Genomic DNA, 16138 nt, shown 5'->3' with positions numbered 1-16138 from the left:
GACTATTACATTCATTATTCATTATAATATGACAATATAGGCAGTTAAAACCGACCTACATCAATAAAAAATACAAGTACATACTAAACATGAAAGTATAACAAAAATTGATTTGTTGTTTCGTCATAATTCTGTGAATTCACACGCACGAAGATATTTTTCGCAAATGTCATAATAACATATGTAATATTTATTTTAGTCCTTATGCTCATAGATTGAATAATTGCTAAAGAATAATGCCGATTTTAATGAGCCAATAGGCGACAAAAACAATGGATCGTGACATTACTTGTAGCACGCATTTATAATAACATTAAAACAAACAGTAATTGTCTAGCGGGCGTATGCTATTACGATTTTCAGTTTACAATAGTTTTTAATCATTTATGTTTGAAAATGTAAATAATCATTCAGTGCATACAATTGTATAGAGAAGTGTTTGTTTTAAATTATGTGAATTGCGATTGAGTGAATATATTTTTGTTTAGTCATAGAGCTGTCGATAAAAGAATATTAGTATACTTTTATTCAATTGATTTGAGGCAATCACCATTAATTATTACATGGTAAATTACCTTATCTTACCTAATATTCACTTAAAACTTTAATAATTATTCTAACTTATAAGTATGTACATATTAAATGTGTAAGTCTACTCAAAGGTCAGTTATAACAATTGCAAGCATAAAAAGGCTTCTAAATTCTCTCAATCTATTATATTAATAAAATAACGAGTCTACCTTATTAGGAAACCTTACTTTAAAATTTTAAACTGATTATAATAAAATTATATTTTATTTGCTCTCACAGATGATATAAGAGATTGTCTTTATTATAGTCACAGAACAGTAAAGTAGATAGAAGTGTGATGTGGGCGTGGCCCACGTGTCAATGATAAGTTTAGATCACCTAACTTGCTCTCAGTTGTGCGCAGAAAAATATTCGAGTCGGTTGTCAGCTGTCAAACCTTTTTTCCATATTTATTCATTAATTAGGACGTGTTGTTCGGTATAAAGAGTGCAAAAATGATAGCAGACGAAATTATATCAGCAATGAAGGCATTTCATACCGTCGGTAAGTCTTATTTTAATTTATTTTAATTATATTTTATGTTATAACTTCGCTTGTCGTAATTTGTCAAAATTGTATACAAATATCTAGTCAAAATGAACCTTAATCCATAAGAAATTAGTACTATTATAGATTGAACAGCAAACAAGACTTTCTGGAATATTATTGCAATAAACAAACGAATTTCGCTTTAGTGATGCTTGTGGTGCATATCGACAGTATCGATACTTTAGAAAAGACAAACATTATAAATATTAAATTTTATTTTATTTTTCCTTAGCTTTCATTTGTCTAATTTATTTATAGATTTCCCAAAGAGGCTAATTTAAAAGAGAAATGGATAAATGCAACGTGACGAGTTAACTGGATGCCGAACAGTACTAAGCGGTCTAACAAAGGCCACCGATACATCAAACCTACAGCAGTTCCAAGATTTAAAATAATGCATATTTTCTGTTTGTATTTTGTAAATATAGATTTATACTATTCTATTCCGTTTTTTATTTAATAATAATAATATAAAAAGACGTACTTAGTAGTAATAAACATACTCCAAAATGTGACGCATTATACTATACTCATATAAAAGAAAGAAAAAAAAATGCACAAAAAATATTTATTTGTGAATTATCGACAACAAGGCTGACATCCCTCAGAGCATAGCATCAGATAAATATCAAGTTAATGTCATTAATGTTGAGTGACACAAATTTCAACCTTATCTCTATGTGTTGCGTTTCAAATTTATATCTATCGAAAACTAACGCCCTCTGTTGTGGAGTAGCTGAATGTTTTCGAATTTGGAATTTCTGTGCAATGAGAAACAAAACAGCTAATATACCTAGGGATGTTATACTAAAATAAACCGTAACATGGTGCGGTAGGGTACATATTGAAATGCTGAATTTATAACCTAAGTCAGTTTTTACTCAAATTAAGCTGTCCAATCAAAGGCATAGTTTACTTGTAGTGTACTGTATAACTATCGGTTTAAATGTGTGGGTTTGGCGACACTGGTTTTCATACTAATTAGACATTACAGCACTTCTATATGTTTTTACTGTTCTGTGATTATAGTATAAAGAAAATGATGTAATAATAATAATATTTCAAAACTTACGTTTTGTTATGACTTTGATTTAGATTTACAGTATTATTTTAAATATATGTAGTATTTGAAATATGTTTTTATAAAAAGGATCAATATGAAATATTTTATTCTTGTGGAATCACCATGAGTTATCTAATACATCAATCAAATTATTTTAAATATGTAGGTAACTGGTAACCGAATAACCAATTGGCATTCCAATATGAAAACGGCGTTTTTCCATAGTTACTTGCAGGAAATCGATCGTGTCGCGGCACCAAATTACTTACCGACCGAACAAGACATCCTCCGCGTCAGAGTGCCCACAACGGGCATCATCGAATACCCGTTTGACTTGGAAGAGATACGATTTAGGTAACATTAGTGCCGTATACGAAACGGTGCATGCTTCGCTGATATGGTGCATGTTATATGTTCTCTATACTGGGACTTGGGACGTGGTTTATACTCGGATATTTACCCCGATTGGGACTTTCGAGTATGAATCACAAAGGTTAAAACGCGCGTGCATGTGCTTTAGTTGTTGCATGAATTTACAGCTACTTAAGTGATCTGGAGAGAATCGAAAGTGCCGATTACCTACCGACCGAGCAAGACATTCTGCGCGCCCGACAACCGACCACAGGCATTCTAGAATATCCTTTCGATCTAGATGGCATTATATTTAGGTATGTTCCAAATGTCGCCGCTAGATCGAGCCACAGTAGTTTTTGATCAATGACCTACAGCTAATTTGCACTCAATTCCAAAAGGTTTGTGGTACGTAGACGCTAGTTATTGGTATATAGGTCAAGGCTTAACAATACGATGGGAAATTTAAAAAGGTAATTTGTTTCAGAATCGATATCGATTTCAACTATAATTGTTCTGTGTTGTGAAACCTTAGAGTAATGTAATCTGCTTATTCTAAGCAAGGTCGGATAGAAGCATGATATTGCGTGGTGTGACGCGCGGTAAATTTTTAATACAATTATATTCTTATTTTAAGTAGTTTTATACATTTTTATTTATAAGTATGCTCGTATGTTTGTGCCGTAATGACTCAGAGAAACCTTAACTTCAATTTCAATCAAGTGGAAAATAATGTTATAAGTGTTTACACGTTAACCCTTTTATAAAGAATAGAAATGAGATGCAAATTCAAAAATAATAATTCAGGGAAAAGATATATTAAACTATAGCTTTATTGCTTTGGATAAAAGTTATTTTTTTATGCTAGAATGAATAAAATCGCTTCAGCTCTTAGTTTCGCTTTGTGATAACCTCGCGCTTAATCATCTCCCACGGTCAGACATATTTGTTTAACTATACATTTTAGTGAGCTTAAAAAAATGTAATTCTATTAGTGAAGACACCTGTATTTCAAAAGACCATTTATTTAAACGTATACAACAGTAAATGTTTATAAAATCGTCTGGCTTCTTATACTGTTTCAACTTCCAATTGCCTATAAATTTAAATAAATCACTTTTTTGTCCTCTTGTCACATGTTTGTGACCTTTATGTTTAGACTTGTAACATTTAAGTTAAATAATGTCTATTACCAAAATACCTACCACAGGAAAAATCAGTAAAGCTATATACTTCACACTTTTATGGCATTGTAGAACTAGATTTTTACAAGGTTAAGTTCTCTGTTAATATCTTTAAAGCTGCTATAATATATAAGTATTGTTTGTTAATATAATACTTTTGCCTTATTTAAATAATAATTATCTTTTCTCATTAACACTATACAATATGGTTTGGTTTCGTTCTTTACGTCTGCCAAAAATACAACAAAAAACGCTCTAAACGGAAACAAATATGTCTGACAAACAAAATAGAGAAATCTTAAACTCATTTTTCACAATTGTATTAGTCCATGGCTGCCCAGAGAATTTTTTTTACACGAAGACGGTGAGCTACGTGGTTGGGCTAGAATCTTCACTAGAAAGGAACTCATACACATTAGGTAGTTATTTCTCATCTACTTTCATATGATTAAATAAGGTGATCCAATTTACTTTCATATGTCGCTTTAAATGCTTCGCTGCTATTTAGATAACAAGAATGCAATATGGTTTAGAGTCTAAACTTTAGACGAAATACTACCAATGTTACGTAAAAAGTTAATTCATAAGTTTTTCTCTGTAAATTTGTAACGCATTTAAATCAGCAATTTGTAACGAATTTAAATCATTACAAAATGTGATATTTTGCTCATAATACTTACTTTGATAGTTGTCACAATGTTTTTTCTAATTTGTAAAATACTGATCACAGTTACTTATTTTGTGACAATAACAAATTCAGACAAAAAATAAGGAGATTATTATACAACATTGTTTTGTTAGTAAGAAAATGATGCTATCGCATATCTGTAGTCAAATGTTATTAAAAGCAAGAAACATTAATTTGGATCACCTGAAACTAACATTGTAAGATTTAACATTTATTTACTAAGCGAACATAAACCCTACAGCCAACTTGCTACCAATAACCACTATTTATACTTAGAATTAAATATGTGCTTATGCAAATTTGTAACGACAGTATAAATATATTCATTCTAGCCAGACTGAACAACATGTACATACATATCTAAAATATTCAGTCAAAAAACATAAAATTTAGCGATTACAACACTTTTTGTCGTCTTCTCTATAGGTACCTTTTTTTTTTCATTTTTACAAATAATATTCGTTGGTTGTTCATCATTTTGTATTCCTTAAATTTAAATTACATTTTTGTTCGAAAAAAAAATGTAATCAAGCAAACCATGTTTACTCGATAAAGCCTACATAATCCAATATAGGTACATTGGTACAATCATACGAACCTACTTATGTAAGAAAATAATTATTATATGGGTAAAAATTGTTTTATATACATCTTTTTATGTATGTATTTTATGTGTTTGTAGTTGTTTTGGGTAGTAATTTAATTGCATGTTGATTAAAAAGCTTGTGTCCTGTGCACTTATGTCCATTTAACTTTGTGTGTTGATATGAAATAACATTAGTAATGCATGTGCTGTGTGCTTCATTTCTCTTATTTTATATTGTTGTACTGTATTTGTTTTGTGTGTTGTAAATAATTGACGTATTGAACTAACATACATGTCTTGTTGTTTGTGTGTGTTTAATGTAATATTTTGTATAGATTTTTTCTAAAATTTCATCTAAGGCTGCCACCATTATTATAATAATTCATAAAGTAATACGTTTTAAACAACTTACATTATTTGGTGCTTTGCCTAAATGACTGTATTTTGAAAGTAAAACGATGGCAATTTTTTCAGCCTTTAAAATAGAATAAACATGTAGAAATGGTACACTTATAAACATACTATGACGCTTTTGTTATAAAATTGTTCAAGGTGGCAACCCTATTTATTTACATTACCGCAAATGTGGTTTATTTATTGAAATATGTATTAAAATAACTCGTTAATATCCAACAGGATGGTGGACGTCGGGGGCCAAAGATCTGAGAGAAGGAAGTGGATCCATTGTTTTGAAAATGTCACATCTATCATATTCTTAGTAGCCCTTAGTGAATATGATCAAATTTTATTCGAATCTGAAAATGAGGTACGTATTACACTACTTATTTGTTCGTTAATTACTTAAGAATACAAAAAAATAATGTATTTACCACACTAAGCCTGGCTTTGATGCTTAATTTGATAAAAATATAAGTGCTATAATTGTATAGGTAGTTCATAAATGGTTATTATCATATTAAGAATGTCGTGGACGTGAAGATAGTTTGAAGTTCACTCCCTCACATAAAATATATCAATGTTACTGTAATTAGTGTTTGTCAGAACTAATTTACCTAAACAGATTGCGATATTATGTGTTTTTCTTAGACAAGATTCGAAAATAATCTGTTGTAATGCTGACAAGTTTATATACTTCATAGTTTACAAAATAATAAGAATTGAATGTATTTTTTTTTTTAATAAAGATTTAGATGGTAAATGGTTTAATTTAGCCTCTAACTCACGGTAAACATTTATTGAGCAACAGATGATAAACAATGTCGCTGAATATTTTTTTTAATTTTGTCCCTCTTTCGGTCGAAACATATCAACGTTACAACACGAAGCGTTGCTATTTGCACGTTGACAGCAACATATTGTTTCAAAATTTGTTGCTAAACAAATGTTTTAATATAAATTCATTATTGAAGTGAAACTTCTTTATCGGGGTTGGACAAAAATTTAGTGTAACATTTTTGCGTTACGCCGTACGCGTGACTCGTGACATTTTTAAGGTCATAAAGAAGTTTCACTTCTTACGTGTGTACTCTAGTACACGCATACATTTTTTTCTGTTACTAAAACTGCGTATGTAACATTCCAGAACCGAATGGAAGAATCCAAGGCGTTATTCAAGACGATCATCACGTATCCATGGTTCCAGCACTCGTCGGTAATTTTGTTCCTCAACAAGAAGGATTTGCTCGAAGAAAAGATCATGTACTCGCATCTCGTCGACTATTTCCCCGAATACGATGGTAAGACTTGTTCTGTTCGTGATTATTGTATAGAGAAATACTAATTTTTAAATTGGGTTTTTTTAGTAAGTTTGAGCCGGGTGTTGAACTGTCTTTTTAAAAGAGGTTTTTTAGGTAACGCACCATATTATTTAGTGTTTATCAGTCAAATCAATTAATATTGAGCTGTGTTTTTGAAATGACATTTTGTGATAAGAATTACTTCTACCGATTATACTTGATAAACTACTAGTAATTGATTATTTGAAAGTTTGGTTACCTTTAATTACTAATGTACCTTCATTCCAACAAGATCAGAATCGGTACAAAGCAACTTGCACTTATAAAATGTTCAAAGTACTTTGAATATCAACCTTAAAACGTCTGCTTAAGATTCATTTTGCCTAGTGATGTAACGAATACGAATACGAATATTCGTATTCGCCGAATAGTAGTCATTTACCGAATATTCGTATTCGTTGAATATAAGAATATTTAAAAACGAATATTTTTGTACCCAACTCTATTTACTACAGATTTAAAAATCGCGCGTAAAAATATGACGTGTGCAGAGGCCCTTAACCGCAACGACCGACTGCTGATCCACTGGCCTTTTGGCGAGAAGATGTCCATTTTCCAAGTCTGAAAAAACTCGCCCAAAAATATTTTTCACTGAAGCCATGTACAGTCGCTTCGGAAAGACTTTTTTCAACGGCTGGAAACATCTAGACTGAAAAAAAATCGCCTAAATCCAGAAAATCTAGGAATTTTATGTTTTTTAAATAAAAAATTGCCTATTGTAAATTTTAATTATTAGAAGAGTAAACATTCATTAAATAAATAAGTCTTTTATTACCAAGGCGAGATATTCGTATTCGTATTCATATTCGGCATTCGCCGAATAGTAGGTTTGATATTCGTCTTCGTATGCGTATTCGTAAAAGAAGTATTCGTTGCATCACTAATTTTGCCTTTTAAATAAAAGGTCCTGAATGCGAACCATTATAAACCTTATAACATCTACTCACAAGGTTCAATTTGCCTTTTAAATAAAAGGTCCTGAATGCGAACCATTATCGACCTTATAACATCTGTTCACAAGGTTCAATTTACCATTTAAATAACTAATATAGGACCTAAATGCGACCCGGTCCCAGCAAGGGAGTATATCCTTAAGAAGTATCTAAGAGAGAACCCGGACCCCGACCGGACGTGTTACTCGCATTTCACCACAGCCACAGGTTGATAGACTTTGTAGTGAAAACCGCTAGGAGTGTGCTATGGGGTTTTGATCGCTAGAATATTGTGTATTTGTGTGTATTGGTGGAAAATACATTGTTATGTAATTAAAAAAATTGGTTGTTTGTAAAGTAGGTTACGATCGAGATGTTTACGTGATAACGTCTTATTGGTGGCAGCGCTCGAGATGAGACGGGAAATCGGTCCGTCTCTCTCTCGTTATACCTGCGATCGCGCTCGTGAGGTTTTGGTGTGACACAAGTTTCTGAACATGTCACCCGACTAAAACGATTTTAAAAACGTTATCACGTTAAAACTTTTTCTCTTTTGAAACATCAAAAAACACTGTCTGTGTTATTGCAGAGAAAAAGATTTCAAAATGTTGAGAATAATAGTTTTTTGAGAGATTTTTTTTTAGACGTACAGAGTGACCAATATAATAAAAAATATACTAGGACGCCTATTGTGGCACGTTATCTTTATTTTAATGGCTATAATATCACCGTATGTCTGAGGAGTCTCTTTCTCTGCCTCTAACTTATATTTCACGTACATATAATAAAGTGAAATACTCTTTCTATTTTTAATTAAATTAAAGCGTCGTAAATGCCAATGTAGATACATAATTAATACATGTGTTTTCCACCAATCATGTACCATGTATTGTATTTTATATTATGTAAAAAGTATGTACCATATATGAAGTAGTCTAAGAGCTAGTTAACATATAGGTCCACAGCGCGACGCGAGCACTGCCCGTGAATTTATACTACGAATGTTCGTCGATTTAAATCCCGACGCTGAGAAAATTATTTATTCGCATTTCACCTGTGCGACGGGTGAGTATGAACTGCTGTTTAATATTTTAGTATTAAAAATACTTTTAGAAGTCGAAAGTTTAAATGGTCCTTCGAGACGGTTCTGTGAGATTTTGACATTGGTAATGTAATATGTGGGTTCTAGAGTTTTGTTAAAACAATTCTAAACTCATTGTAAAAAAATTGGTCAAATTTTAATTTGTAAAAAGATTGAACTGGTTCCAATGGAATATCGAATCAATATTCAATTCTGCACGAATGCAAATGCAACATATTATGCTATTGATATATTAACGTTCTTCATTTATTATAAAGGTTGATCATTTGTTCGAAGTTGACTAATTTAATTACTACTTTTGACCAAATAAATGAACCGATTTTCATGTGCTTCGCGAACCGTTTAAAATAAATAAATTGAAAATAAGCTGACCACTGTTCCGATCATTCATAATTTTCTATATTTCTATATCCACATCACACCTGTCAATTATGTAGTTACGAAACAAATTCGTTTGAATATTATTAAAGTGAAACTTTTATTACATCGTCTCAAACTTTTTGGTCTGTATAGCGCATGTCGCGTGTATCGCGGCTGCCGAGTAGGTATACCTACTCGGCAGCCGACCGTCACGCGACATGCGCTACACAAAGCAGTGTTCGGAACCGTTCGAACAGTTTCACTTTTACCGTGGTTTCATAAAACCACACAACATTTTTTTTTTATATTTCATCGACGAGTTATTTTTTTTACATTTTAAAGATTTATAGAATACTTGGACGACCTGGTAAGAGATACATTTAAATATAGCGTATAAAATGCTAGTTGGGTTTTGCGCTAGTTTGTAACTGTAGATGTAGTGCGTAAATATTGTTATTTTATATTTATGTATGTTTATTATTTAAGTGAACGTATGTGTGAAGGCTGCCTTTGTTTGATCTTTTGATATTTTTTTATTTGCAAAAAGGATGTTCCATTTTTTATTAAGTTTAACTTTTATTATTATTTCTCTATTGCCCCCCGATTTTAAAGTTGTTAATATTCTATTGCTTTATTCAGTCTCTTAAAGACGTATGCTTTTGAGTTTAAGTTGAATATTTGAGTTTTAAAAGTATAATTTTCTTCTATTTATTTTTTACTTTTTGCATGCTGCCTTGGATATTTATAAAGACACTGAAAACATTAAATTAGTGTTTTGTGCCGTAAAGGACACGATCATGCAATCCGCTTTAAAAGAATTCAATTTAGCGTGATTTCTTTGCCTCTAGTGATAAGTTGTTAAATAATAAATAGTTATTGCTTATTTGTTATTGTTATTTTCATTTTTATTGACGTTATCATTCAAGTGTAGATAAGGTAAGCAAATGTTTATTGTATTTATTTGCCATTCATGTATAGTTTTGACATTGGGTATTTTTTTTATAATAGAAGGTATCGCATTTTATTTGTAGCCCATTTTGTTCACAACAACATCAAAATGAATTCTGTAAGCATGTCATTGAACTGTTTGATTATTATTTGTTAAATGAATATATATTCTATACATATATTTTATTTAGAGTGAAAAACAGAATTATCATTTATCATGTGCTACTAATGAAAAATATGTACACAAGTTGGATGTGGTGAATGAACTGCATGTAATAATTTACATCACTTTGTCTCATTTTCATGTTACATTTTCGTTTCTTTTTTTAACATCAATTTATATTTTTTGAAGCTTTTTGTTCCAAAAATATTTTAAAATAGAAATTTTATATCACTTTGATTTCTCGTTTACCTATCAAACCCTCTTGAATTTATAGAACCATGAGAATAGGGTAAATAGCGCAAAACCTAACACATTTTACGTTATTACATTTATTCGAAATGTACTCGCGATTTATTATCATCTTATCTAATTGAGTGTATATTCTAATCTATAACAGGTACTATTTTATAGGGCTTTCAACTTGTTTATCACTGATTGTATATTAATGGTTCTTTTTCTGATTTCACTGTCTGAATCATAATTTGTAATGATTGTAACTTGATAATCTGGCTTTAGAGCGACATCTTGTACATTTCGTCGAGTGAAAACAGAATAAGAGCTATTTTTGTTTTAAGAATATGTGCAAATGATAAATTTTGTCCAACTTGCAGACACCGAAAACATCCGTTTCGTGTTCGCGGCGGTGAAGGACACAATCCTGCAGTCTAACCTCAAGGAGTACAACCTCGTCTAAGTAACCACGTGGTCCCTGACACAAATCTGTGATTGTGTATAACACGTAATTTAAACATCATTTCACGACAATGTATAAATTCACGAACTAAGATCGAATAGACGAACGTAATTCATCTTAAACAGATTTATGAGAATGTAAGGTTAGATTGTAAGTCATTTAACCTAAATTAATAGGCACCAAGTCGGACGGTGTCCTCGGACAACATTCGTTCTCGATCCGTACGGGTCGGTTTAGGACCTTTTTTGACATGTTTTTTTATATTGAGGTAATTCACAATTTATGTATGTGTCTGTATCGGTGAATATTAAATTGTGCATTTTTTAAAGCTCGCGACGAGTCGTGGCCTCGCCGCGAGCTGCTTTTAGTCATTGTTTTAGATTTTTGTAAAGTTTGTTGCCATAATATCTTTCTACATTAGTATACATTTATGTCCAGACGAATGGATTTGAGAAACTAGTCCAATGAAGTCACGGCGTGTCGTGAGGCAGTCGGTGACTGGCCTGTATTGTACGTATTTATTTAAGCTGTGAGCCGTGTCGGTAGGGTTAAGTTATCGCAACTCGCACTATGTACCGTTCGTTTGCAACCGACATCTGTCTACGGCGTTACTTTTGTACATTGCGTTTTGTCGGTTGACATGATATGTCACGTGTTTATTTTTAAACCTGTTTATATGTAACGATGGTGTTTTCTACAAGAATTGACTCGTCACAGTGTTCCGTTGACTGTAGGCTTCGTGTACGCGGTGTTTTGAGTTTGTCCCTAACGAGTCTGTGTGAGTCCATGCGGCGAGTGGATAGGACGTTACTCTGTACGTTAGTTGTGTAAGGACATTTTTAAATGCATTTGATATAAACTTTTTTTACTAGAAATCCAAGTAATACATCATGGCGAAATGTGAAACGTTTTAAACTGAAACTGAAGATTTTTGCACGAAAGCTTAACACAGAATGTAATATATTGTACATTTGGGTCTAAATGTGCTGAGTGAATTGAGCTGACAGTTCAATGCCAAGTTTTGCTATTGGCACCCATTGGCCACCTTGCGGGAAACGCAACCGTGAGAAATATACACTTTATTATTGTTTTCTATCATATTTTTGAGATTTTTTTTAAGTATTACATTATGCTTAATTTAGTGTGTTGCTTCGTGTTTATGATTAGTTATTTTATGTATAGTAAGAAACAGAGTTTCTATATTATGAACATGTAACTTATTTGTGTTAACTTATTTGTTGTTGTGCCTATCTCTGTAATGTTCTTGACTCGTTTTATGGATTAGGGAATAACCGATAGCTGACACTGTCAATAGCAAAACTGTTTGCTTCCAAGAGTACCTACAGCTGTCTTTATGCTCAAAAATCATGTGAATTTGGAACTTAGCGCACAATATTGGATTCTTTCTACTCGTGTTACCCACTTGATGCAATCCCTGTGTAACCCTCGACACAGTTATACAATTTCGTTTGTGCAATTTTACAACAATATTTATTGATTTCGGTTCGGCGAAGGGTCGTTTCCTATTCTATCGCTTGCGTGCCAATGGTTTCTTATTGACGTAAGCAAATGCATGCTTAGATATTTTTGTTATTATATTCTTTACATATATTTTATTTAGAAGTTATGCTGTATTGATAAATAATAAAATTTTTGTGCCGCTCTCGTGTAACCGGGTACACGATACCGCTCCGGGCGTCGATTTCACGAGACTGTACGCGTAAACCAAAGATATAGTGACATTTTATATGAAGTTCAGTTTCGATTGTAAATTAACAGTCTCCAAAATGGACGTCGGTCACGTTATATCACATCGAGAACAAACCGCGCGGGCTTTACTTGAAACGTGTGAAACGTAAATTATACGACAGGAACGCTAGCTATAATGGACTGATTATTTAATTATAAACGTATTTTTAAACTCCAACACAGAGGACCAATACAATATCTTAAAACAAAAAAAAAGTATATCACACTCTTAATTTGGTCGTATAGTATATGTCAAGGGATAAACAATGCACAAAATATATTTTAAGCCTCGATTAGTTACGTTTCGCGCACAAACGACAGATGGATATTTATATTTTTATTTATTTATACAAGTTAATTTATGAATGTTATGGATTTTGATATTTTACTGTAGCGGAGCGTTGGCACGCACGCGACGGCTCCGAGCCCGGTTCCTTTCTCTCGACTGAACTTACCGGTGTGTTTCTTATTTGCAAGTGGGCGAATACTACACATGTTGCTAAACTATACTATAGTCTAACGTTGCTTTACCTTTTGCGTGAGATTGTAAGAATTTTAGCTTAAGTTTCGACTGAAGATGGATGCCTGTATGTAATATTGTAAATTATAATTTCTCATAAAATATAATTTTTTTCAGCTATGTTGTTTGTTTTATTTAATCACCTTTACCGGCTTGGGCCGTGTGTACAATGTATTATAGTTTATACAATTAATAATATTGTATTTTCCTTAGAGTATTTTCATCCAGATTTATTACATTAGATGTGTGAAAGAACCTATAGAATCAACACATAATATTCTATCACAGACACATTAGCACGATCAGAGATGTGTCCAATCTACTCTTATTAAATTAGGCCAATAACATCTATTAATAATGTTTAAAAGCATATAAATCTCAACCTTACAATAAACAATTCTATTTAAACTTATCAACAGTTCAAAGTCAGTGCCCCTGGCAATCGAAATTAAAAACTTTGAACGACAACTTAATCCAGTACTTTGTAAGGGCTTCACTATATGTAATTACCAATATTTTAAAGTGGTCCTGTTGTAATAAATCACTGTTTCAACAATCACTAAAATATTAAATAAAAAACGTTAACGTGAAAATAATTCATTACATTTTATTACTAACTACAGTGATAATATCAGTCATTCCATTTGCACTATTACACTGATTTCATAACGCGATAACAGACGCCATATGGAAAATAAGCGTGCGTCATGAACATCGTTCTATTGTTGATATAAATCATGACATTGTCCACCACTATAATACCAGAAAATTTCTCTTCGTTCGAGGCTCTAGCTGAAACTGCAGCACACATAGCGATCCACAATTTCAGATGGCAATACCAATCTCTCATTCTGTTTAATACGACTCTAATCTGTGGAGTTAATGCTTTTATTGGATCATATAACAAATCGGTAATCATCGGCCAAAGTACTTTCAATCCTTGGTTCATCGAAAATACGAAACAATTTGTGCTATTCCTGGATAATATTGACGCCCTTATTATTATGTTGGAATGGTTGAAAAATCAACGATTTAATAATACCGGAAAATATTTGGTCATATGTAACTCGGCGGAAGAGTACGATTGCGATGAAAATCGAGCTGTAAGTTTATTTTGGCAATATCAAATAGCGAATATAATTTTCATGAAACATAAGTCCCAGCAAGCATACGGCTTTACTTATTTTCAAGACGTTAGTTGTTTTAACAGTCCTCCAAAAATACTGAATAAATGGGATGCCTGTTTTCTAAACAGAAATGAGGAGAGCTGTTCAGATATATTTCCACTTAAATTTACAAATTTACATAAATGTCCATTGATAGTTTCAACATTTGAACAAGAACCGTACATGACTATTAAAAATGGGATACCAGGCGGTGCAGACGGCGATTTGCTCCGTGTTATCTTCAAAGCTCTAAATGCAAAGCTCAATGTTATGACACCACGGATAGGTACTGGTTGGGGGAAATTAGAAGAAAACGGGACATGGAGTGGCTCCCTGGCGGATATTTACAATGATTGGGCCAACTTTTCTATGACTTCAGCCAGTTTAACTCTTCGGAGATTTATGCATTTTCAAATATCTACTAGCTACAATAGTGTTACCCTTGCCTGGGTGACTCATCCGTCCACCTTGGAACCGGCGTCGTTGAAGCTTGTGAGACCGTATAATGCTCAAGCAAGGAGAGGTTTACTCGTCCTCTTACTCCTTGTATGTATAATAGCTATGATCTTTAAAATCTTGAAGGTAAAATTGAATATGCCCGATATTCCTGACAATATACTTTTCCATTCTTGGGAAATATGTATGGGATTACCGGCGACTAGATTGCCCACAAAGTGGGTTTTATCAGGCTGTACTATACTTTGGATGTTGTATTGTTATTTAATAAGGACACTTTACCAAGTTTATCTCATTAACTGTTTGCAAACAGACTTTCGCCTCCAGGATTTAGAAACAATAGAAGATGCAATTGATGCCGGATATCACTTCGGAGGGGGTCTAGCTCTTAAAGATCTTTTCATTGAATATCCTCTCATTTATGATAATTGGGAAAATGTAGAAAGTAGCAATATTCAGGCCACTCTGTTGAAATTATCAAATGGATTGAAATTCGTTTTAGCCATGGATTATGAAACAGCCAGAATGTTTTTAAGGAAACCAAACAGAAAGTTGCATATATTGCCGCATAAAATTGTCAACGGCCCAGCTGTTATATTTTTTAAGAAATATTCCTGGTTGGCACAGTCGATCGATACCATACTAACACGTTTAATTGAATCCGGATTGTGTGATAAGATTTATAAGGATAACACTTTTATAAAAATAATTGATGACAGTGATGCTGCAAAAGTTATTAATATCGACGCATTTAAGGGCTGCTACTTAATTTTATTGTGTGGTTGGATTATGGCCTCCGTAGCATTGGTAATAGAAAAGTATATTTATTCAAGAAAAAAAGTTATTCCAAAGTCTGATAATGCAAATCCATAACCTTTATCATGAAATTTAATGATTATTTTGGGTTACTACAAAATATTTTTTTTACAAACGTTATTGTTGGATAAAATATTTAGAAAGGTTTTAGTTACGTTCTTATTTTTAAGTAAGTACCTACATCAGGAAATTGCTTCAGCATTCTACTTACGGCATATAAGTTTTTTAAAATATATACTTACATCATTCTATTTAATTACAATTAACCTTATTTGTAATTGATAAAATTATATGATTGCCTCGATCAAAATAATAAGTCTAGAAATTTCGGCAATTCGGTGCTTTCGACTCTACCCTATAAGACGTAGCCGTAGCCGGCAACGTGCGCATGTAGATAAGTGTGATTCTTAAGACGAATAATATTTTTGAAATGAATACCTGAAATTGAAATCATTACACTAGAATTTTTTTGTACCTTGTTTTA

General features: G+C 32.3%; 2 protein-coding genes and 1 long non-coding RNA gene across 4 annotated transcripts in view; all 3 read left to right on the top strand.

Moving 5' to 3' along the window:
• Positions 1-13336, top strand: part of LOC149905085 (guanine nucleotide-binding protein G(q) subunit alpha) — a 36765-nt gene extending 23429 nt beyond the window's left edge. For both annotated transcript variants that reach the window (XM_090106702.1, XM_090106703.1), the window contains exons 5-9: positions 2408-2536; positions 5628-5757; positions 6535-6688; positions 8638-8745; positions 10865-13336. In XM_090106702.1, coding sequence (XP_089962828.1) covers positions 2408-2536; positions 5628-5757; positions 6535-6688; positions 8638-8745; positions 10865-10947 — 604 coding nt within the window. In that variant the 3' untranslated portion in view covers positions 10948-13336. The remainder of the gene's footprint in view (positions 1-2407; positions 2537-5627; positions 5758-6534; positions 6689-8637; positions 8746-10864) is intronic.
• Positions 836-1562, top strand: LOC149905086 (uncharacterized). Its single transcript, XR_016457151.1, has 2 exons — positions 836-1074; positions 1378-1562. It is a non-coding gene; the product is annotated as an uncharacterized LOC149905086 (long non-coding RNA).
• Positions 13337-13953: 617 nt separating the features above from the next.
• Positions 13954-15711, top strand: LOC149905084 (uncharacterized). The gene has a single exon (XM_090106531.1). It carries the CDS (start codon positions 13954-13956, stop codon positions 15709-15711), a length of 1758 nt encoding a protein of 585 aa, XP_089962657.1.
• The last annotated feature ends 427 nt before the right edge of the window (positions 15712-16138 follow it).

This window comes from Colias eurytheme, chromosome 10, assembly GCF_061535395.1.
Source record: "Colias eurytheme isolate Ceu_HAF_F1 chromosome 10, ilColEury1 Martin Lab GWU primary, whole genome shotgun sequence".
Taxonomy (NCBI): Eukaryota; Metazoa; Arthropoda; class Insecta; order Lepidoptera; family Pieridae; genus Colias; species Colias eurytheme.
Note: the sequence above shows the minus strand (reverse complement) of the source record. Positions and strands in the feature narration are given on the sequence as shown.